At 38.9% G+C, this 25,540-nt stretch overlaps 1 protein-coding gene across 3 annotated transcripts in view; it reads right to left on the reverse strand.

The window, feature by feature from the left end:
• Window positions 1-2,080: 2,080 nt before the first annotated feature.
• The window catches only part of LOC132774816 (protein mono-ADP-ribosyltransferase PARP14-like), a 40,535-nt gene continuing 17,075 nt past the window's right edge, over window positions 2,081-25,540 (reverse strand). For all 3 annotated transcript variants that reach the window (XM_067473234.1, XM_067473230.1, XM_067473235.1), the window contains 11 exons: window positions 21,573-21,809; window positions 20,677-20,898; window positions 18,871-18,949; window positions 18,171-18,317; window positions 16,925-16,987; window positions 14,280-14,447; window positions 12,937-13,155; window positions 12,237-12,857; window positions 5,455-5,600; window positions 4,720-4,894; window positions 2,081-3,621 (listed from right to left, as the gene is read on the reverse strand). In XM_067473234.1, coding sequence (XP_067329335.1) covers window positions 3,332-3,621; window positions 4,720-4,894; window positions 5,455-5,600; window positions 12,237-12,857; window positions 12,937-13,155; window positions 14,280-14,447; window positions 16,925-16,987; window positions 18,171-18,317; window positions 18,871-18,949; window positions 20,677-20,898; window positions 21,573-21,809 — 2,367 coding nt within the window. In that variant the 3' untranslated portion in view covers window positions 2,081-3,331. The remainder of the gene's footprint in view (window positions 3,622-4,719; window positions 4,895-5,454; window positions 5,601-12,236; window positions 12,858-12,936; window positions 13,156-14,279; window positions 14,448-16,924; window positions 16,988-18,170; window positions 18,318-18,870; window positions 18,950-20,676; window positions 20,899-21,572; window positions 21,810-25,540) is intronic.

The following is a 25,540-nucleotide window of genomic DNA, read 5'->3' on the forward strand; positions in this document are numbered from 1 at the left end:
GCTTCAGTGCCTCTGGTCAAAACTCAAAGTTTGTAGCAATTTCTAGCTTGAAAAATGAACTCAGAAAATAAACCAAATTAAACTGGCAAAAAACCCGGATTAAAAAAGAGCTCTTCCAAAACACATCAAAATACACCTATGCAACGGATTTAAAGGCGAATTGGATGAAAATGTTTCATAGGTGGTACATGACCCCAGTTAAACTAAATCATATGTATAAGGATGTATCAAAATCGTGTTGGAAATGTAATGAGCATGAAGGCAGCTTTTTCCACTTATGGTGGAGCTGTGGAGAATCTCAGAAGTATTGGAAAGATATCCATGACAAAATGCAGAAAATACTTAATAAAAAATTTCCAAGAAAAGCAGAATTTTACCTATTGAGAATTATAGATGCTGATATAAAATTAGATTCGAATGAGGATATTCTGTTTACGTACATGACAACAGCCGCTAGAATTGTCTTTGCGAAACTTTGGAAACTGAAAGAAATACCAGATAAACTCCTTTGGATAAATAAGGTGAATGAAATTAAGGATATGGACAAGTTAACTTTTTTATTAAAAAAAGAATACAGGCAATCCAATTAAACAGACTAATTGGTCAACAATTGACGATTATATGGAAACCAATTATAAGGACTTATAACAGTACTGAGGATATAATCAAGATGCAAAATGGATTAAATTTAAGACATGGATTTAAGGGATGACTGAATGGGCAGTATCAGAAGAAAGTAAAATTTTTATTTTTATTTTTATCTTTTTTTGTGTGTGTGTGATTTTTTGCTGTTATTTGATTTTTGGATTTTTGAATTTTTGATTTTCTTTTTTATTCTAGGTATTTTTTTATTCTTTTTCACACGGGGGTTATGGGTACTATCTTCCTAATTTTCCTACTTTTCTATCTTCTTGGATTATTCCCCCACTTTCGCTGTAATTATAAAATTCAATAAAAAATTATTTAAAAAAATCACACAGTTCAAAGAAAATAAACAAACAAAGTGCCATGAAGAGAAACCGTCGTCCAGTAGCAGTCCAAAGTCGAAGAAATCCCAATTGAAAGTTCCAAAGTCCAAAAGGCAGTGTCACCATCAAAAACAGTCCGAAGTCAAGGAGAGGTAAAATCCGCACTTACAAGAATCCAAGCCGGTTGGTACACGAAGGAAACAGCAACCTGCAGATCCAGGACCCAAGCCCAACAGGAAAGCAGCAGCAACAAGACCCAAGGCACGAAACCAACACTTTGCCTACTGCAAAGTTCAATTATTCCAGTGCCTTCATTTATCCTACAGCTCATCATCCGATGATGAGCTGCCCTCCACCCCATCCTCATCACTATCAGCTGGCTTAGCTTCTACAGTTGAATGCCAACGCCTATCCTCCAACTCTTCCACCTCTTGTGAAGACTTAGGTCTCCCCATGATTCCACAATATCACCAGATTGCCAGTCCCCGCCACCAGAAAACCCCGCAAAAGTGTCACTGGACGTTGGTTGAGTACATACATTCTGAACCTCCTGTACCTTGGTCCAATCCAGTGGTTCCTCTTCATCCCCATCACTCCCAGACCCATAATTCCCAGAAAAACCCATGAAATCCTCTTCCTCTGTTGGAGCAGTATGTCCCAGATCGTCTTTCTCTGACGCTCCTCGTCTGACTCCTGCTCTCAAGTAATCCTCTTAGTGCCTCTATTCCCATCTGAATCTCCTTCCTCCTCCTCACCCATTTCACTCTCGGAGAAACCTTCAAAGTATTCTTCATCAGTGGGTGACATAAGTATCTCCCAGATCCTCTTCCTTTGCTGTTCCTCATCTAACACCTGGGCGCCTCGTTTCCCTCCTCTACCACTCCTACTACCAGTTGCAGCGTTACCAACAGACTCTACTACAACAAGGGACTTGTGGTGCTTATAAAGTAATAAATAATCTGTTGTGTTAAACTTGTGTAAATAATTGTTCTTGTTTGTATATGCACTTGACCTCTGCGTCCATTGATAATCAGAGATTGGTTTCAGACAATGTATTTGTGGTGGCAATGTGACAATTTCCCTCCTGGTTACGAAGAAAGACAAACAGCCAGTCGGAGAACAAGATAATTTTATTTAAGGCACAATAGCTGTCGGGTGCTTTGAAAAACAAAATAATCACAGATTCTGAACAACAAACAAATGAAGCTTTTGTACTTTTAGGAATCTTGTATTCTCTACAATTGGTTGGCTTAATAAAGTTGTATAGGTAGGAAGAGAAAGGGACAATGCATTTGCCTCATTTGTCTCCCCTCTTTGTTAATACTCTGCAAAAATTAAAAGGCATTCGTTTCTCGGTGTGTTTAGCACATAACTACTCTTATCAGTATTAAGCCTATTCCAGAGAACTGTGGCAAGAGTTCCAGGAACAAGACAGCACAAGGCATTCAAGAAATAAAAGCATGGCTTTGGTTCAATGGACAGGCAGATTCTTATAGCAGAGCATCCTTGCTGTGGATTGCCAATTAGATAGCTTCAACCAAGATGGAAAAGGGGAGTCAAAACAAGAACATACCAGCAACATCCTCTCAGTGGAGGCAACCAACTGGGATTTGTGGATGGCAGAGTTGCGTAAGCAATTTGCTGTGAAACCCCCATCAATGAAATTGGACACAGGCATAGAGGGGACTGTGTTGAGGGCCTTGAAGTAGGCCTAACAAACCCAGCTTACATTTCTACTGCTTTTACTGCATGCTGGGCTGAGATGGTTTTTAAATCATTAATAGTTTTTCTTCCCAGCTTGGCTTATGGTCAACATACAGCTGTTTTAAATACTTACGTATCATATCCCTTCCAAAGACCTCAAGCTACACACACACACACACACACACACACACAGCTTTTCTATGCTCTGCTTTAGCTCTAAAACAAACTTGTCTGAGAAACACAAGTGAGAATGTATCACCATCCCATCCAGTTTCATGGAGAGCAGGGACTTTAACCTGGACCTCCCAAATCTCAGTCTGATGCTGCAAATCAATTTACAACACTGGCTCTTCCCCCCAATATCTGCTCATCCTTGTTTTCTCCATATATACTTCACTTTCATTGTTGTTATAGTTGCTATTTAAGGAAGGCCCTTGACTTCTACCTCTTCTCGAACATTGCTCATAAAGGACACTTATATCTACTGGACTCATTTTCATCAAATCTCCCATTACAGTGATATCCTTTCTGATAAATAAAGGGAATTTCAGTAAAAGGAGAATGATCCAAATGGAATTTGATTTATTTAGCAATATATATGTGCCTGATATAATTACTGAATATGTAACAGTGAAAGATTATTAAGGGAAAATACATGTTTATTTTTTAAAAGTAATGAGATACTCTGGATAAGCTTGGATATCATTGAAGATGACAAACAAGGTTGGCTTCTTCATATTATCTGTGACACTATCAAAGAGATCTGTGGGATCTGTTGTGCTCCTTGCCTGTGGAACAAGTAATCCTTGAACTCCAACACAATAGTCTCCAATAAGTACTCTAGCAAAGTACATGTATTTTCTCCCATTTGCATCAGGTTTTGAATAGGTATCATGGGCAGAATAGCTGGCATCAACAGCAAAATACGTTCCATTTCCATACACTGCAGCTATAAAAAGAAAAATTAAAAGTTTAGACAGCCAATTATCATCAAGTCCCTTGATTCTTCACTTCTTAAGCTATTAACTCCTGCAACACCAATCAGCACCAAGCACAGTTTCATTATTATTTTGAAGTAAAGGGAATATCTTATCAGAAACATAATATTCAGGTTTCTTTCTGTCCCATGGCATTATATCTCTGCCTACAGAACTTTGCTAACCTTGGTAGAGAGGGGCAACCTGTAGCCCTTCAAAAATCAACATTAGTCAAAGATAATGTGAGCTGGGAATTCAACAATATTCAGATAGCAGTTTTCTCTCCTAATCTATCCAATATCAATGGGTGTGCTTTCCTCTTATTTATTTATTTTTAAACTAAATAACACACTTTAAATGATCCAAGATGATCAAGATCAAGATCCAAGATTTTGAGTTTTCTTCATGTTCAAACTCCAGCAACACAATCCTCTTGCTACTTTGGGTTATTATCCCAGTTTCTTTGGGTAGTGTTGAGTGGGGCAGATGGGCACTGCAAACCAAAACATCTGGGGGATGAAACTCCAATGATACCCTTTGCCATTCTATCCCCAATGCTTTTTAATATTTACATAAAGCTGTTGGGAGAGATCATCCATAGGCATTTTAAATTTCCACTCTATGCCTAACTTTTGTTTTGGGTATTTTAACATGTATTTTATGGAAATATGTTTTAATATGTGTACTCTATGGAGGGTTTTTAAAGGATTATGTGATTATGTGTTTTAGCAATCTTTTAACCCACCTCGAGCTGTGAGGAGAGGTGGGTAATAAATAAAACGATGATGATGATGATTATTATTATTAATAGTATAAATCAAATGTTCACGGCACGTTCCCAAAGCTAGAATGTGCCAGCTTTGTTGACTGAATGCCTTCAGGCAGATCTTTTAACTGTTCTTACCAAAGATGATTTTGGAAAAGTATTTTGGTTATTTAATGCTTCAGAGAAGTACCTAAAATGAAAGGTTCCCCCCGCCCCCTTTTCAAACAGTATTTGGCATATTCAAATTCTTCAGTCACAATTCCAAACCAAATGCCTACAGGCAACGTTGAGTTCACCAACTTACCATGCATTCCAGCATAACTCCGATTAAACCCAGAGTTATTTATGAGGGTTAATGATGTACTAGCTGTTCCATGAAAAAGTTGACGTTCATTATTTGTATGGCCATTTTTGGCATCCATTTCCTGCTTTTTGATTTGGTATGCCTGCCAGTAGTAAGGATTTTGGATCCTTTCAATCTATAGAAGGATAGGGGAATTGTGGGTAAGAAGGGGGGAAAACAGCAAATTGGCAATAACAAGTAGAGTTCCCCTTCTCTCTAACCCAAGAATGAGGCAGAAAACATAAGGGTCCCGACAGAACAAGAGCTGGCCTCAGATCCTTTGGTGATGCCATTTTACGTCATGGCCACATACAATGTGTAGTCTAAGGCCTGCATTGGGCTGTCCTTTTGGGAAGGGGAAATATCTTATTGAAAGATACAAGTTTTGTTCATCATCCCTCCCATAAAGGCACTGTAAAGTGTAAAACGAAAGGCAAATGAACCTCAAATCTCACAGCAATGCTACCAGCTACTTCAGGTAAAATTCAAGCCAGATTTGGGTGCCTATCTCCAAGTTAGTTTGTTAGGCTTGGATTGACTGGGCACGGGATGGAGCAACCTTGTAAATACACCTAACAAGTTTTACTTCAGCTCCACATTATAGAAAAAGCCAGGGGAGAAGAGTAAAACAAAGAAAACATTTTAATTTAGTTTGTCATGTAACTGGCCAATTCAAGATATGGAATAAAAAGTTACCTTTTCAATAGTCCATGGATTACATGTCTGACAAAACATCTGCTTCACCATGAGATATTCCTTCACTTCTGGATTTAGATTCACCACTTTGACACGCATTTGCCCCATGTCTTCCCACTCTTCAGGAAGAGCCATTGCCAGATTATCTAGGTAATGAACATGGCACTATTACCTCTCATAACACATACATTTTTCTTCCATGAATATGCAATGCAGCAATTACTAGCCACAAAATAAGCAGCTTGTTCTACAAGTATCAAATTAATCTTTATTTACAGTCAGCGATCAGTATAGAATCCCATCTTATAATCATCCATCCACATCAGTACAGTGTTTAGGATTTATATTAAAATTTAACACCATTTAAAAGATACTTATATAACCCTGCTCTTGATTATAGGTTTTGAAATGATAACCTAGACCTTAAAATTATACCATACTAAAAACATCTCATCACATACTTTCCGGCTGCTGGATGTCACTCTTTATTTTGACAAACTGATGCACAGAAGCAGGCCATTACTCTTGCAATTCTGAGGCCACTGCCCATTAACATATAGTCCACGACATGCGAGTAAGGAGAACAAACCACAGACCACCTATTACAATGCAGCCTGAGCCCTGCTACATGCACAATGGAGGACCTTCTTATAGCAACACCAAAGGCACTCCAAGTAGCCAGTTACTGGTCAAAGGACATTTAATATAATGCCAAGTTTTTAAACTTTGTGTTTTCTCAAATATATCACAATTGTACCCCTTTTTTAAAAAAAATAATCTTTATTCACGTTTTCCATATACATATACTTAAAAGAGAGCAAAAAATGCAGTCAAGTTAAAAATAAATAGGTATCGAAAGGACAGAAGTAGAAAAAGGGATGAAAGCTGGGAAAGAGTAAGGGTGGTTGGAGAGGGATAGACTTAAAGGAATCGGGGGTGGTTGAAGGTGAGGGTATGGAGAGTCAGGGGAAAAGAAAAGGATTGTGAGGAGTGAGTTAAAAGTGATAGAGAGAAAATCGAGGGTTTCCCCCTTCCTTCGGTCTGTCTTCCGGGTGTCCTTTGCGAGGTTTTTTCCTTTTCCTTCTTTCTTCTATTCCTTATTTCCCTATCTCTAATTTATTTTGTGTCTCGTTCAGGTTTTGGAAATATATTTACTCCCAGCTTTATCATCTGCTTCATTTCTGCTTGAAATATTCGTCTATCTTTGTCCAGTCTGTTTCTTTTTCAATTCTTCCTTTACTTTTCTGAATGAGATAACTTAGTCTATACATATTCTTTACTTCCAAGAGTTTTGTCTCCCATTCTTCTGTCTCCGGTATCTCTTCCTTTCTCCAATATCTGGCATATACTATTCTCGCCGCTGTTGTCGCTAAGAACAGTAGTTTATCTTCACTCTGATCTATTTCTTCTTTTGTTATACCCAGTAGGAATATTTCTGGGGTGAGTGGAATTTTAATCTTCATTATATATTGTAATTTTTCTTGCACTGCTTTCCAGAATCTTTTGGCCTTTTGGCAGTGCCACCACATATGAAAGTACGTTCCTGTTGTTTCCCCGCATTTCCAGCATTTTGTGTTTATGTTTTTATATAGTTTTCCCAACTTCTGAGGTGTTAAATGCCACCTATAGAATAGCTTAAGCCAGTTTTCTTTTAGATCATAGGCTTTTGTATATTTTAATTTCTTTTTCCATATGTTTTCCCATTCTTCCAAGTTAATTGGTCTCCCTATATTGCTAGCCCATTTTATCATACACTCTTTTATTCTCTCTTCTTCCGTACTCCAGTCTAATAGCTTTTTGTAGATAGAGGATATTGTTTTTTTCTTGCCTTTTATGATTTTATCCCAGATGTTTTCTTCTTGCATAAAGCCAATTTTTTTGTCCATCATGAAGTGTTCTTTTAATTGTCTGTATTGCAGCCACGTTACATTTGGGTATAATTTCTTTACTTCTTCTTGATTTTTTAGATGTATCTCCTGATTCCTTTTTTCTGTGATTGCTCTATAGCAAGGCCACTTCATCCAACCTAGCTCTCTTCTTTGACAGGCCTCCAGAGGTGATACCCATAGTGGAGTTTTATTATACATTCTTTCTTTATATTTTTCCCACGTTTTTATTATTGCGGACCTGGTAAAGTGATTTCCAAAGCCTTTTTCAATTTTTCTTTTCCCGTACCAAATATATGCGTGCCACCCTTTTCTGAGATCGTGGCCTTCCAAATTCAACTGTTTTTCATTTTCTAACCTAATCCAATCAATTGCCCATGTAATCGCACATGCTTCTGCGTAGATCCCTAGGTCCGGCATAGCCATTCCCCCTCTGTTTTTTTCATCGGTTATGTTTTTGAAGTTTATTCTGCTTCTCTTATTTTGCCAAATAAATTTTCTTATGTCTTTGTTCCACTGATTTAATCCTTTCTTAGTTCTTATAATTGGTAGGTTTTGAAATAAAAGTAGCATTTTTGGTAATACGTTCATCTTTATACAGGCTATCCTCCCTAATATTGATAATTTTAGATTTTTCCATTTTTCCAGGTCTCATTTTATTTCATTCCATTTTGTTGTGTAATTGTTTTGAAGCAATTGTGCGTTATTTGGCGAAATTACAATTCCCAGGTACTTTATTTTTGGTGTTATTCTGATATTCCATTTTTTCTCAATTATAGCCAAATTCTTTTTGGGGATGTTTTTTGTTATTGCCTCTGTTTTGTCCATATTCAATTTGAAGCCCGCCACCTTCCCGAATTTCTCTATTGTTTCGAACCATTTTTCTAATTTTGTGGATGGGTCCTCAACTATGCAAATCTCATCGTCGGCGAACGCCCTGCATTTATACGTTTGTCCTCTAATCGTGGCTCCTTTCAATTCTTTGTTTCTCCTTATTTCGTTCAGTAAAACTTCCATTGTTAAGATGAAGATCAGAGGCGAAAGTGGACAGCCCTGTCTGGTTCCTTTCTTTATTTCGATTTGTTTAGTCTCCTGGCCGTTTACTATAATTTTTGCTTGTTGGTTTTTATAGATGGCCTCAATTAAATTTAAAAAATAGTAGCCAACATCAATCTCTTTCAATAGTAATTTAAAGAAATCCCAATTGATCTGATCAAAAGCCTTTTCGGCGTCCAAGGCCAGGAACATAACTTCCTTTTGGATATTTTTGTCGTAATAATCAATTAAATTTATGATTGTTCTCACATTTTCCCGTTGATGTCGGTTTGGTAGAAATCCCGTTTGTTCTTCTTTTATCCAATTTGTTAGAAATTTCTTAAGTCTTTCTGCTAATATACTACTAAAAATTTTGTAGTCCAAATTAAGTAAAGAAATTGGTCTGTAGTTTTTAAGTTGTTCGGGGTCTTTTTTCTCCTTTGGGATGATATGGATGTTGGCTTGTTTCCAGCTTTCTGGTATTTCCTTCCTCTCTCTTATCTCATTTAACGTTTTTTTAAGAAATGGCATAATTTCTTCCATCACTGTTTTATAATAGATCGCGCTCAGACCGTCAGGGCCAGGAGCCTTGTTTGTCTTTAAGCTCTTTATTGCGGATTTGATTTCTTCTTCCGAGATTTCTTTGTTTAGCGCTTCTCTCTCCTCTTCCGATATTTTGCTAATCTTCTTATCTCCTAGATATTGGGTGATCTTTTCCTTCTTTATTTGATCATCTTGGTATAATTTCTTGTAATAATTTGCAAACTGATCTCTTATTTCTTCTTCCGATGTGTAGATCTTTTCTTTCTCTTTGATTTTTACTATATATTTTGATTCTTTCTTTTCTAATATTCTTCTCGCCAACCATCTTCCTGGCTTATTCGCGTTTTGAAAGTGGTCCGCTTTTATCAGTTTTAGTTCTTTAGCTCTTTCCTCCATTTCTATATGTTCTCTTTTCGATTGCAGTAAGGTCAGCTTATGTGCTATTTCCTTATTTTTCGGATTTCTTTTCAGCTCTTCTTTTTTCTGAATTTCCTCCATTATTTCTTTTATTTTCTTTCTCTTCTCTTTATTCCATCTAGCCTTTTGCTGGATGAAGTGACCTCATATAACGGCTTTGCTCGCTTCCCATACTATGAATGTATCCACTTCTTGTGTATCATTGTTTTTAAAATATTCTTTTATAGTTGCTTTGCATTTTTCTATACCTTCTTCTTTCCTTAATAAATTATCTTCTAACTTCCACCTCCATTTTCGTTCTTCTTCTTTAATCTCTAGTTCAATAGGGCAGTGATCAGAGTCTGTCCTGGGTGCTATTTTTATTTTTTTTATTTTTAGTATAAGTGAGGACGATGCCCATACCATGTCGATTCTCGACCAGCTCTTATGTCTGGCTGAGAAGAAGGTATAGTCTTGTTTAAAGCCATTCTTTATTCTCCAGGCATCTTCCAATTTTAGGTCTCTCATCATGTTTATGAAGTGTTTTGGCAGGCTACCTGTATTGCCTTTCAAACTGCTTTTTTGTTTTTTAGTTTTGTCTAGATTTTTATCTGTTACTCCGTTAAAATCACCCATTATTATTATTTTATCGAACACTTGTTTGGCTATATTTGCTTCTAATTGTTTCACAAATTTGGATTTTGCATCGTTCGGCGCATATATATTACAAATTAAGATTTTAGTATTTTTCCAATTAATCATAACCCCTACCATTCTACCTTCCTGATCTTTGAAGGCTAGTTCGGCTTCTATATTGTTTGTAATGTATGTGGCTACTCCTCTTTTTTTTTCTAAAGCAGATGAATAAAAGACTTTCCCCAGTCTGCTATCCTCTAGATGTGCAATATGTTTACTAGCGATATGGGTTTCTTGTAGCGCAATAATTTGGAACTTTCTTTTCCTTAATTTATTAAAAAATTTATTTCGTTTATTGGGGCCATTCAAACCATTTACATTGTTACAGTAAATTTTAATACTTGAAGACATTTTAAAAAGTGTGTCCCTCTTCCTTTTCTTTTTCTTGTCCTTCTTCTTCTAGTCTTTCTTCTTGTCCTTTTTCTGTCTCTTCCCGTGTCTTTTCTTCTTGTTCCTTTCTTAAATTTCTAATCCTTTCCTCGTTGATATACTTTTCAATTTGTTGGTTCAGGTAGTCTCTTCTTGCCTCGAGGTCCTCCTTGTTGGGTGAGATGAGACGTTGTCTTTTACTTTGTTTCCTTTTTGGTTCAGTCTTTTCGTCGTCTTCTTCCTCTTCTTCCTCCGAGTCATCCTTCTTTATTCCTCTGTAGAATTGTCTCGCTCTTTCAACTGTTTTAATCCAATATTTTTGACCTTTATATGTCGTCATGAGTCCTTCATCCTTCTCCCAGCGAAATCTTACATTTTGTTTCTTCAGTTCTTCTGTCAGGAAGTTATACTTCCTTCTGTTATTGATTATTGTTGTTGGGAATTCTTTTAGGATTGCTATTCTTTTCCCTTTGTAGTATATTGATTTTCCAGTGTTTGCTCTTATAATCGCATCTCTTAGTGTTCTTCTTGTCAATTGGACTATGACATCCCGGTCTGTTTTGTTTTTTCTCGCATAATTCGTGTTGATTCTGTATGTTCTGTCAAGTTGTTCCTCCATGTATTGTTTGGTACTTTGGAGTAATTCTGCCAGTACTTCCGTAATTATCTCTCGTAAGTTTTCCTCTTTTTCTTCATGTATGTTTCTCATTCTCACCTGAAATTCCATCTCTCTTCTTTCTAGAACATCTTGTCTTGCTTGGATTTTCTGGTGTAGCAATTCTAGTGACTCTATCTTCTCCTCCGATGTCTCTTGTCTTCTTTCTTGTTCGGTTTTCTGTTTCTTCAATTCCTTTATCTCTTCTTTCATTGATTCATTGTCTTTCTTCATCGCCCCTAATTCTATCTTTATCTCGTTTCTTAATTCGGCCATCTGCTCCTGCGCCACCTTCTGGTATGCATCTTGTTTTTCATTCATAGCCTTCAATTCTTTTCCTATGGTCCTGATCTCCTTCAGTAACTCCTTTAGTCTTCCTTCCTCCCCTATGGAAAGTCTTCTGGGCGTGTTTATTGTGTTTGTTGTCTCTTTTGTTGTTTCTTTATTTGCTTCACCATTCCCTTCTTTGTTTGTTTCTTTGGGTTCTTTTTCCTTCTTTGCTTTACTTGCCATTGTTTCTTCCTTCAGTTTGGGTAACCCTGTTTGGAACAAGTTTAAGCTTTTAAGGTCCGCCCACATTTGATTTTCATTCATTCAAATCAAGTATTGTATAAGTCTCTTTTTCTATGTTTCTTCTTGCTTGTGTTTGGTCACTTTTCTCCTCTCTTCTATTAAGTTTATGTGCTACAAATTTGTATTTTATATATATATATATAAAATTGTACCCTTGACGCACTCATGATACAATAAAAAATAAACGTAGTCCAATATATCTTGATCTACAAGTACTGTATAAAATTAAGCTACCAAATTCCTTTAAAGATTTCCAAAATAAAGATTCATCTTCAGCAAGCTCTGCACCTGAAATACATTACTAATGTAACAGTAATGTTACTCTCAACAGAAAAGGTGTTGTTGTAACAAATTGTGTCATGCCAGATTGTCCCTTCTAAAGTACAAGTTCACCACAGAGATTGGATGAAGAATATGTGCCTCTGTCATGTTGGATTGCAAGTAAGTCCACTCCCCCCCCCCCCCCCAGGACTGAAAGTCACTGGAGCCAAACATGTGGAAGGCCACATGTTTCTGATCCACATGCAAATCCAACACCTCCAAGACTGTACAAAATAAGATAGAGCAGGGAAGAAGGTGCTAGCAGAATACTTATATAACAAAGAACGTATAAAGTACACAAAACAAACCTTCTGCTTTTGTAAGACGTCGAAGATTAATTTTTGCACCTTGGCCATCCACTGCACACTGCTGACTTGGATCCACTCGATAATGTTTATTCTGTATGGTTATTTCAAGCCGATTCTGATGCTGTGCCGCAGCTTCTATCTGCATGTTGGTCACAGAATCGAAGGCCTTATATTGCCCATTGTCGTCATACTGCCACTCTACTAGGCTGCTGAAAAGATCTGCCTTGGACTGCTCTTCTTTGCGATCTCGGCTATTTATAATTAATTGCTGGATTGTGGTGCTAGCAATCAAAACATCTTTTGTTGTGCCACAAACACGTAAGGAAGGAGGAAAGCTTTCTAATTCTAGCTTAATCTCGATTTGCAACTTCCTCTGGAGATCTTTGAGTTTCTCATATTCACTTTCTTCAAAGTTTGAGATATAGCTATCTGAAAAATTGATTTCATTCTGGTCCTTTAAAATCAGATCTTTCAGCCAAGATGCTGCAGCTTCTACATTTTTCTGGCTATCACCACAAATCTGAAAAGTGGCAGGCTCTATGGTTTTCTCCAGAAGCAAAGTTCGTTTAGGAGTTACTTCTTCAGCAGATTTCCCAAAACCAAGCCAATTTGCAACAGAATCTGCAACAGAAATGCGAACACCTTTAATGAAAACAATTGCGGTAAAGAATATTCACACTAGTAAAAGCCATCTACTTACCTGTAATTTTCCTAAAATATGTCTTTGAAGGTTTTTCTTCAGGTTTGGAACCTGCAACTTCCTTTCTTTTCATGCTTTCATAAAACACCTTTAGTAAATGTGCCTGGAAAATGACTATCTTAATATTTTTCACCAGTGGGGCAGATGTATTTCTCGCATAGTCTGTTATGGCATCAATCATGTCATTGGCCACCATTTTAGGATCCCGGCCCGCTTTACCTGCAATGATAATAAGATGACTGCTTTATAGAAAACCAAAAGAAAGAGGCTCTCTTCACTCCCATGGTTACCTGCCATGGAATCAAAAACAGGTTGCATACTTAGCACTCCCTACACCTCTGCAGGACAACAGGAGCTGAGAAACCTTCCCGCCAAGAAAGGTAGAAAAGCCTATTGCTCTAAGTGCTTCTTGACTGGCCAGGGGAAGCGATACTAGGGGCCCTTCCACACAGCCATGTAACCTAGAATATCAAGGCAGAAAATCCCTCAATATCAACTTTGAACTGGGTTATCTGAGTCTACACTGCCATATATTGCAGTTCAAAGAAGAAATTGTGGGATTTTATTGAGCTGTGTGAAATGGGCCTAGGTCTCATTTTGTGTTGCTAACCTTAGAATGAAAAAATAACTTTGATTACTGCTCCCAGAATCCCCCAGACACCATAAACCTTGACTGTCCTAGAAAAAGATTCCAAGTACAAATAAATTGATTTTCCCAAGCTCTTTTGCAAGGGGATAAAACCTAGTGGTCCTGTGGCCCCTTTTTCCCTACCTAGCTAATAGCAGAAGTTAGAGTGTCCTTCCGTTAAGCTCTGCAGCCACAGAGCAACATGTGCTTATTTCATTTATTCATGTCACATTTTATTTCAACAAGATGCCCAAGGAGGTCAAGAATCACATCTAGCCACACACAAATACGCAATCCAACTCATGAGCTCCAAAAATAAACATATTTTACAAGAACAACAATACACTTTTCACCTGAGTCTGTAATTCTAAATGTACCTACCAGAATTTGAAGAAAGAAAAGGGAAGACAAACATTTTAATGGATAGGATTCCTGTTCTAGGATAAATTACCTTAAAATTACTTTATATACTCTAATAGATAATACACATATTGGTTTTCTATTCACTTCTCCCTCTGCTTTCTCCCTGGGATTCTCCTTAATTATTCAACTCAATCTCCCTGTTTTACCATCTCTTTTTAAAAATAAAATATCAAAGAAAACTGTGGCTATATCCAAAATGACAAACACCGTATTTTGGCCTAAGATCCAAAACCAAGTCTTCGGGGCTGGAGGACAATTTCTTCAGTGGTGTCGAGCAGGTGCTCTAACAAACCTGTTCCAATTGCAGGGAAGGCCACAGAGGTGAACTGTCTTTGTTCACACTCTTTGAGAGCTTTGGAGATTTGTGTCTTAGTATCAGTGCTGGCCACAAGATGGAGGACATTTCTACATTTCAGCTGTCCAGCTGTTGTGCAAAGGAGGTTGTTGTGCGGCTGGGAAGCTGAAAGGAAAAAAAAGAAGAGGGAAAGGATGAAACTGCACCTAAACCAACCTAAATGCAAGACTTCCATTTGAAATGTCTTTTCAGATAGATACGTACCATTAGAATTTAAGCAAAGGGGGTGCCCTTTTCACAACTGATATGGATTGAGGTTTGTGCCATATTGCAGTGCCGAGTGTCACGGGGCATGTCTACACTGATAATTTAATGCAATTTCAAACCAGTATTGAAGAAAATGGTTTCACTGTGGAGATGGTCACATAGGAAATCCTGGAACCAGTTTGAGACTCCCATGGTGGTTACACAAACCACAGGGTACTCATGTGCATTAAGGGCTTTCTTTCAATCACTTTTGTGGGAGTTTGTCTGACTTGCTAGCTTCAAACTGCATTAAATGACCAGTATAGTTGGGGCTACAGGAAGGCACAACTACTACTATTACTTCCCTTCCCGTGCATCAGTGCTGTTGGTAGACAAAACAATAATGCTGCAATTGATTTACATTTTGCTTTACTTTTTGCTCAATACATAGCACTGTACATTCTATAGTCAATAATACAATCAGCAGAATTACAAGGAGTGGCATATGGCAGAATTACACAGGGGTGTGCATCTCTCGAGGTCCAGTTAGACCTCTCAGCAGTTTCTGATACCATTTTACCATGGTATCTTTCTGAGTCATGTGGAGGTACTATTGTACACCAGCTATGTTAATTCTTGGAGGGATGAACTCTGTTTGACTCAGCCATTGGTCTATGGGGCTTGCCAGGACTTTATTTGGCCTGCCATTGTACTCAACATCTACATTATACCACTGGGAGAGGTCACCTGGAAGTTTGGGCTTTGGTGATACTAGTATGCTGATAAAGGCCAACTCTACTTCTCCTATACACCTAACTCCATGGGAACGATTTCTGTTTTAAACCAGAGCTTGGCTTCAGTATTGTATTGGACAAGGGTGAACAAATTAAAGTTCAATCCATACAAGATAGAGGTGCTCTTGGTCAGATCAAGGAATGATATATATCCTGGGTTGGTTATGCTTCTCTGAGTTCACAGTTCAGGTATGCGCTTTGGTTCAGCCTTTGAATATGGAGGCCCAGGGTTTGCACACTACAAGTTCATTCATGCACTAACTAAACCCATTCCTCGATAGGTCACAATCTATCTCATCTAATTTGTGTTAATGTAATTCTGCATGCAGGGCTGCATTTGAAGACTGTCTGGAAACCTCAGTTGATGCAAAGGGCTAGTATGTTGGAGCTGGTTACAGGAATCGATACAACTCCCTTGCTCCCAAAGTTCCTCTGGCTGCCAGTGTGCTTCCTGATAAAAATCAAAGTGCCGATTAGAACCTATAAACCCCCATATAGATTAGATCCAGGTTACTTAACAGAGTGTATATTCCTATATAAGCCTGCCTGGACTCTGAGCACCACAGGAGAGGCCTTTTTACAGACCCATTCATTTCAGAAGTATGGTGGATGGGAACACCAGAGAGAATCTTCTCATTGGGCTAGGCCTAGACTTTTAAGAGTTCCCTGACCAGAGAGGCTAGAAATGGCCTCTCCTTTGTGTCCTTGTTCCAGTACGCAAAACCCTTTTTATTCTGACAGACGTTTTAGAACTAAAAGCTTTTAATAAAAAGGCAGTAAGTGCTGTGATATCTAACTTTTTAAAATCTTGAGACTATGCTTTTAGTAGGCCTAACAGTTAAATTTGGTGTTTTTTGTTTTTAAACATAATTTTTTATTTTAACATGGTTCAAAACATTTGTTATACATTGTTGTTATGCAGCAGACACATAATATTCAATACAACCTGCAATACATTTTTTACATCTGCTGTTATTTTCACACTTATATATATATATTCTATCCCATACGATCGTGCTCCCCTCCCTTTGAGCCATTTCTTTTATACATCATCTGTCCAAAATTTCATTTCCTCTTGTGGAGGAAATACCTTTCCACAAAATTTATTTACATATTTACATTGCTATCACATATGTATATATGTACCTTCTTGGCATCCTCTCTAACAATTTTTGAATAGTTTTTGGGTTTGTTTTTTTTTGCTGCCTTTATTGATGTTAAATACCATTTCCATATCAACTTAAAATAATTTTCTTTAACTCATATAGATATTTTTTTTCAAATGTCTCTTCATTTTTTAATTCATCACACTAGAGAAAAAAATCCACTTAAAATCCGGTTTCTATCTCCCGCAGAATTCTGGGGTTTGTACTTTAGTGAGGCTGTTAAAGTCTTGGGGGTAAACATCTACAACACGAAGGCGCAAAGAGTAAACCATGGTCATTTTCATAGTTATCTGTAAATAAAAAGATCAGCAATACTTTCTACTGTCGCACTTAAAACTCCATGATCCATAGGCCATAAGAACTGCTGAAGTTCATAACCAACTATTTCTTCACTAAGCTGCTATTAGTAGATTTTCTCCTTGGAGCAGATTTGTACCTAGCTGAGCACATTCTGCTGTCATTGCTGGCCCACCTCCTTCCAGAATTGCTTTGGAAACACCTTAAAATGAAAAGAAGCACATGAATAATAAATAAATGCAATTTAAAATAAATATTTTTTACAAATTTGTTTGAGAGAAAGGAAATCAAGTTTTAACACTTCACAATCAACAAGATAAGCCTGAACCTCTCCTCCTTTGAACTCACTGTTACCATAAAGCAATTCACCATGCACAATTACTGTTATGTGGATACCTGACGCCACTTTAAAGTGGCATCTCCCTACAGGAGCTATGCAAGTGACTGAGCAGCACTCCCTTCACTGTCAAACATTACAAAATTTCAAACAAGAAGGAGAATACTGTTGTAGGCAATTTCCCCACTGAAAAATCAGTTGATATCAATGCCACTGGAAAATGTTTGTATTCTTTTGCATGTTTACATCAACATTATAGAAGTAAAAGGCAGCAGCATTACAACAAGTAAAGGATAGTCAATGGAGGGCAGTAGGTAAACAACTAGCCAGATGGCCTTGTGCTATTTGGTTACCTTTCATATATAGATTGCTTCAAATACTCAGGCGATGTGTATGCCTTCAGCTGTCTGTAGATTTATGGCAAACCCTTAGAGTTTCCTTAGGGCAATGAATACTCAGAGGAGGCCTTGCTAGATCCGTCCTCTGAAATACAGTGTATACTACAGCCACTGGTACTTGCTGGCAGTCTCCCATCCAAGTACTAACCAGGGCTGACCCTGCCTAATTTCCAATATCAAATGGGTTCTGGATACCTTTTCCTAATCTTCCCTTTGTTGAAAAGGAGTGGTTGTCAGGAAGTACAAGTAATGCAGTTACCTTCAACTGAGCATGGTGGCAACAAGGGTGTAGTGAAGAAAGAAGAAGGGTTAACACCCCCATGGTGCTTGTTTTGCTGTCTGTGTCTCTGTTCAAAAAATCTCACCTCGCTTTCTGTTCCTGTGGTCATTGGGTTTTGAAATATTGGTCTTGTTGTGGAAACAAGGATTGGTGCTAAAGCTTCAGTGAAGACACTTTTTCCCCTTGATAAATCTTCCAGAAGTGAATTTCCCTTCTGAAGGATAGATTTCTGTCATTTCCTGTTGTGTCACTCCTGATCTTAACTGTGAGTCGTTTCTAAGTCAGATGTTTGCAACTAGGGGATTGCCTATACTGTTCCTAGGTTACAGATAAGATTTTCAAAAGAATCCCTTAGTTTTTCAAAACATACCGGTATTAAGGTTAAATGTTTCATTGGTTATGTTTACTATCGCATCTGTGGTTTCTTGGGTGATATCTCCACATTCTACTTGAAGAGCAACTGATCCAATTAGCAATTTATGAACTCCCGATTCTGATGAAACCTGCCCAACAACAGCTGTAAGGGAAAAGGAGACAGAAATCTGCATTCTTTCTGGATTTGCAGCACATTATTTCCTACCAAGTTCATTCCAAGAAAGAGCTCCCTATGCTGCATTCCTCACTTTAAGACAGTTGTCACTAAAAATGCTGAGTTCTAATTTAGCTCATATTAGCCATTAACTTGATAGTTAAACTACTGGTATTCTTCTGTTAATGAAGCAGTTTTGTTTCTGAGCACTGCTTCTTTAATAGACAAGTTGGTATTGGGGGCAGAAATAACATGGGGAGCAAAGGGATGGGTTCCTTCTTATTGTCAACTTCCACCAAGTGGACTTCAGTTTATGTCAAAGTGGTGAATGAAAACCTGTTCAAGTCTTGCAGACTCAGGAAAGCTTCTAATGGATTGAGGCCCCTTCTATGCAGCCATATAAATTCAGATTATCTGTTTTTTCAATATATTTTTTACTTTCAACTTATCAAGTTTACCTAAAAGGGTACTCTAGAAATTCCCCATATCACCAGAAAAAGAAACAGAAAACTCTTCAAAGAAAGTAGGAATCCAAATTTACCTTCACCTTGCATCTGGGAACTCTCTGATAGTATATTGAAGTTTGGCAAACTGATTTGGGTTAATTCGTCTGTAAATGCCTGTAGAGTGGAAAAAACAAGCAATGAACAAATTAGTAAAAGTTTTGAATTGTGACTTAGCATCTTTTTCATTTCAAAAAAGGTGGCAAACACTGTCTGGAAAATTGCTAACTTTGTAAGTTTTACATCAATATAATATCCATGTTCTGAGAATCATATCATGATTTATTGAGTCAACCCCTTAACATGGGAGAGCAAGAGTCCCATGGAGTCTTTCATCAATTATAGCCCGCTGTTACATCTAAACTAGGAAAATGTCATTACTAACTTTCAAGTGAGTCAAAAGAAACTCAACTTCAAAACCCAGACTTGGTTGGGAAATACAGGAGATGTGGAACAAGAAAGAGCAAAATCAAATTTGAATGGAAGTTCTCTTCCAAGCTGTGTCCAGAAAGTATCGCGATGAAGCGGTTTCCTCACATGTCAGCTGTTCAGGCTCACAATAAAGCCAAAAGCCAACAAAAACTATAAGCATCAAATAAAACTTGAGACAGATAAGTTCTCAAGCTGTTAGGAGAATGTTTAAATCCAAGCAATACCCAAATACAGGGTGAGGCAGTATAACTTCCTTTTTTAAAATGTGCACAATTCAGTCGGTTGAAGACATAGTGGAGCGCTAGTGGTCTCGTTCAAGAGGCGGGAGTACAAAGTTTTGTCCTGACACAGTTCAGTCGCCATCATGTGTGGGAACAGTGAGGAGCGTGCTTTTGCCGCTGAGGCCTACTTTTCGAGCGGATTTGGAGTGGTCGGCCCGCTTTCCAGATTTGGCCCCTTGTGATTTTTTCTATGGTGTTTTTTGAAATCCCGTGTTTATGTGAACTGTCCAAGGACCCTACAAGATTTGAAGACCAACATCCAGGAAGAAATTACCAACATAACGCCTGCTATGCTTGCAAGAGTAATGACCAACGCCAGAAATCGGTTTACTCAGTGTATGGAGAATGGGGGACATCACCTATCTAATTTGATCTTCAAAACTACATAAAACAAAACTTTAGGTATGCACCTACATTATAAAAAAAATAAAAAATTCTGATTCATACAATGGGTTTTATTAAGTTTTGAAAAAAGGAAGTAATGCTGCCTCACCTTGTATATTTAAATAAAGAAATGTTGGTATGGCTTTCTTCAGAGAAAATCTATTTGAAAATCAACTTGCAGAGATTTTAGACATTACCATTTGCTGACTTTCAAAATGTTTTGCCCCAAAGAAGGCCGGAAAACAATTTCCTAACCTACTTTAGTCTATTTCTTGGTGTAAGATCTTTTATTTATTTACTGTACTTATACCTTGTCCTTCTCACCCCCAAAGGGGGACTACAGGTGGCTTACAAACTATGGCAATAATTCAATGCCAGATTGAGACAACAACAATATCAGAAAAACACAATATTATAAAACTGTAAAAAACATATACATATAAATTAAAATAGTCTTTCAAATGACTAAAACATATCAAACATATCAAAAGTATAGCACCAACTGAGCTTTATAAACATTGAACCACTTTATTCTTACCCTCATACTGCAATCTCCATGTTATACTCATACCATATTACTACTGAAGAGCTAAAATAACAGCTAAGCATGAAGAAGAAGACTTTTGAGTTTTTAAAGGTATATTCAATTTGGTCCATTCTCAGTTCAAACTTTGGATCTTTCAAATACATCTTTGACGTTAAACCCATAATAAAGAAGCTTTTTATTAGTCACTGATGACAAATTACCTTGATAGTATCAGTGTCAGATGGATGCAATATAAAGTGAACTTCTTGAAGCCACTTTGGATTTCTTTTCTGACTGAATTTGGACACTTCATCGAACATCAGTTTAGCAACAAGTTTCTTGGGATATCCTAAATTACCAGTTCCAATTGCTGGGATTGCGATAGAACCCAGAGACTGTTTCTCGGTGGTTGTCAGGCATTCTGCAACAATATTTCGTAAGATCTGAAGATCACAGACAAAAGGATTTTAGAAATCTGCAGATGAAGAATATTACGTAGACAATAGCAGTCCAAAACACTATTAACTGTTAAGAAATACACATTTGTTTGGAACCAGGTATATAACCGCTTCCTACGGGACATCCCAGCATCCATCTTGTAAAGTTTATTTGAAACAGCAAGATGGCATCAACTGTGTACTAAGGTAGCAGACTCCTCTAAATAAAAAAATAAATAAAGGTTACATACAAAGCTAGAGACAGGACTAAAGGCAGATATCCACAAGAGGGAAGATCATCTGCAGTGCCTCTCCTATCATTTGACAGGTCTACCCCTCTCCAGGACAACTGTGGCTTTTATGTAAATGCTGGCCCACAGACTCATGGAAGATGAATAGTGGAGGAGGTACACAAAAACTAGAAAAGGAGGCAAGTGGTCTATACTCAAAACCTTACTCGGGAATCCCACCAAGTGCCTTTGGGAACTTACTCTCTCTTCCAAGCAGCCTTACTTGACAGATTTTGCATAATTCACTCACACACACACACACACACACACACACACACCTCTACCTCTCCAGGGACAGTGGTGGAGTGGCACCAATACCTTTGTCAGCAAAAAGTGTGATAAGCATACCTATTCAGATTCTGAAAATGCATTGAAATTTTTCAAGTGTACCTGCTCTTCAGACTTCTGGTTGGAATTCCAATTAGGCAAAATGGCATGCAGCACCATGGAGCATCCCAGTCCATACCCTCCAGTCTGCAGCACACAGCCATCTTTCAGGTTTTGGCCTTGGCCTTTTTGGGTTAATTCCACCTGAAGTTTCCCTCCTGCTCTGCCCAGCAGAGCCTTGGCAAGGGGGTTCTGGTCAAGCTGCAGATCTCTGGAAATACTGTTAATGATAACTGCAGTCTAAAGAGATCAACAGTAGTCAAGGGTTAGACTGCAACCACAAAGGAATTTACAACACTGTAACAAATACATTTACAACACTGTAACTATGAACATGGTGGGACAGAAGCGCTGAATGCAATAATTCACACATATTCAGAAATTTCAAGAGCAGGGTCTACTAATGGACTGTTGCTGTTTGAATCCAGTAAAACTGAGTTTCTATAATGGGCTCCTGGAGGACTGAGAAATCCTCAAAAATGAGTTCTCAAGAAGTTCAGAGAGGATGGAAAAAGGAAGGAAAGGCCCATTGCAAATGCAGTAGAGTTCGTGATTTAACTTTTTCTGCCCTCCGTCATTATACAGGTCAGAAATCCATTCCAATCACTACCACCTGCATCACCTAATATCAGGACCATGCGCAATGAGTTCTTTTAGATCATGAAAACATGGCAAGATTCCCCTGAACTGTGTTACACATTCAAAGAAAATGTGAGAATGTTGCAACAGAATTATACTGCATAGTAATGAACTATATAAATGTGCATACGGATACATGAATTATCTGTCCCTTATAGCCATTGTATCAGATTACGCTTTCCTATGAATTTAATAGTGGTGTGGGTTGAATTATTCCAAAATGAATCCAGTATTCTGAATAGTTTCTTATTTCAACATACTGGAAGAATCTGGTAATTGCAACCATATTCATAGGTCACTTACCCACCCCCAAGGAAAATTGTCTCTCCAGGAATCTGTTAGCTCATCCAAGTAATTCCATGGCATTCTTCCCCCAGAAGTCACTACAGAGTTGCATTGGAGAATCTAGAGATGTCTAGAACTGTATTCTCTCTAGAAATTTGCTAGGTTGTACAATGGAACTCTATTGTATGCTGGGACCAAAAGTCACAGAATTTGAAGGCTTTGGGTCATATCTGTAGGGTCCATCCTAAAACATGTCCCCTGTGGATACCCATTGACATTCAATAAACCAGGGGTCCTCAAACTTTTTAAACAGAGGGCCAGGTCACAGTCCCTCAAACTGTTGGAGGGTCAGATAATAATTTGGAAAAAAGATGAATGAATTCCTATGCAAACTGCACATATCTTATTTGTAGTGCAAAAAACCACTTTAAAACAATACAATAATTAAAATGAAGAACAATTTTAACAAATATAAACTTATTAGTATTTCAATGAGAAGTGTGGGCCTGCTTTTGGCTGACGAGATAGGGTTGTTGTTGTTGTTGTTTTGTGCTTTCAAGTCATTTCAGACTTAGGTTGACCCTGAGCAAGGGCTGGGTAAATGACCTTGGAGGTCCGTATCTGGCTCCCGGGCCTTTGTTTGAGGACCTCTGCAATAAACAGTTCAGCACCAAGCTAATATGATTGTAGAATTCACTGTGAACAGAGACATGCTCAACTCTATCTTCTTTTGTTTTAGTTTTTGTGAATTTCTAACCTGATTTAAAAGGTTCAGGTTGTTAAACAAATAAAAGAAGCTCGTTGGGTACCATTGCATCACACATCACCTGAGGGAATCCTAGCTTGTCATGAACACAGTCTGGTTGCTCCTGACACGATAAATAAAATGAACACAGTGTGTTGGTGCAGCTTAGAGATCCTCTCTCACTTTATCATGTTGTCTGGGAGAAGGTTTTTTTGTTTCTTCAATTCCAACAAACCAGATAAAGGAAACTGACTACTGCTAGACAACATTAGCAACTTTCTCAGCACAGCCACTCCCCTTGCAGGGTTCAGGGTTCATTTCTCTGGTTTGGTAGAAGAGAACAAATCCAAAAAGGGAGGTTGTTCAATGCCACAGAACTACTATGCAAAGCTCTTGTTGCTTGTTCAGCTGCTTCAGCTGCCACCGGGACCAAATAAGCAGCACACACGAGCAAGCTGTTTGTCCATGAAGAGCCAAGGTTTCTGTGTAATAAGAACACATCCATGGTCCTTGCATCCGTTTCAACTCTAAGCCCTATGATTCTATAACTGTTGGGATGTTCCGATGTTAGGGTGGGTCAAAATAAACCATGGTTGCGTGCTTAAGCCACACACAATAGTGATCTGTCTCCCCTATTTTTGGTTTTTGTCAAGCCATGATTTGCAGTGGAGCCTGTAGGGAAAATGTCAAGAACAGGCCATGCTTGCAGGTTAGAAAAGGGCTTCTCAGATTTTTCCATTTGGGACCCCCTTTTAGCATGATAATTTTTTTCGTGACCCCAGGTACAAAGGTATATAAAATAAATGTTAAAATCAAGCATTTATTGATGACAAATCGGCATTTGCAAGGCTTGCTAAACAGGCTGATTTTCTATTTTATGAAGCACACAGCTGAAACATCTTCTGCAGAGTCCACTGTAAACACTGCATAACAGATTTATATAAATGTCTAAGGACCTCATCACACTAGAGCAGGGGTCGGGAACCTTTTTGACTCAGAGAGCCATCTCTTAACCCTCCCTCGCGGCTCGGCCCACATACCTGGCAGGGGGCGGGGCCTAGCCCGGGCAGGGGGCGTGTCTCAGCCTAGCGAACAGGGGGCGGGGCCGATGGAGCTGCAGGTTGCCGGGGGAGGGCGCGCGCTCCTGGCACTGGGCTCGGGAAGCAACTGAGGCGAAGTCCAGCCGGCGACTTGGTGGTGCTGCAAAGAAAGCGCGGAGGGGAGGCCGAAAGGGGAAGGACCGCGGCTGCTGCTGCTGCTGCTCCTGCTTCGCAAAGCGGATTAGCTGGGCTGTTTGTGCCTCGGCTTATGGGAAGAGAGCCGAGTTGGGCAAGTAAGCGCGACAGGCTCTCCCCGCGCCCTTCACTTTCCCCGGATTCCCTTCCTCCTGATCGCATGGCCCATTTGCCCTGTTCCCCGACTGTTTCAGTCCCGCGTAGCTCTCTCTCTTTCTGGGAGCACGTCTTGGCTGACTTGGGAGGAGGCAAGAGTCCGTGGGGAGCTGCCTTGGTGACCTTTACCAGCGTTGCCTCTCAAGGAAGCAGGCTCTCCCCGTTGCTTCCTTTCTCCCTTCCTTCCCTCCTCCCTTCCTTCGGGGCCTAATCAGCCAAAGGCGGGCTCAGTTCCTTTCCAAGGGAATACACGGGCGAGCCAGATGCACTCATCAAAAGAGCCACACCTGGCTCGCGAGCCATAGGTTCCCGACCCCTGCACTAGAGAATGAATCCAATTCTGGCATTTGTAGTTCCTAAAATAGCCACTAGGTGGCGTTCAGAAATTTTTTACTATTGTCAATTTTTTGGGGGGGACCTTAACATGTGTTGTGCCTCAGTTTGATTCTGAGTCTGAAACTGAACCCTGTGGGTCTTGTGAGCCAGAGTTCCCTGATGAAGAGGATGATAGGATTCAGATTTCTGTGCCTGTCTCAGACAGTGCAGCAGAGGAAACATCAAATCAGTTCTCAGGGGAAAAGAATGTCAGTGGGATAGATAACGGCTAGGTGGAGTTGTCTTCGCCTCCCCAGCCTTCCCACGGTGATCTAGTCCAGCTGGACCAAGATAAAGAGAGCCTTGAAGATAGTGAAATAATGAGCAGGCAAGAACGCTTAGAATTAATGGTCCGGAGGAACTCTCGCTTAGCTGGCAAGCAAGAAGTCAAGTCGGTCAAGGGTCATCGCAATGTGTTCATGATTGCTCTTTCCATGCAAACTCCTATGGGTTAACCTTGGCTTCCTGAATCTGGGATTTTTGATCTTGTGTTTCACTGTTTTACCATGGACTCTTGTTTGATCACTGCCTAAAGG

Source organism: Anolis sagrei, chromosome 1 (assembly GCF_037176765.1).
Source record: "Anolis sagrei isolate rAnoSag1 chromosome 1, rAnoSag1.mat, whole genome shotgun sequence".
NCBI lineage: Eukaryota > Metazoa > Chordata > Lepidosauria > Squamata > Dactyloidae > Anolis > Anolis sagrei.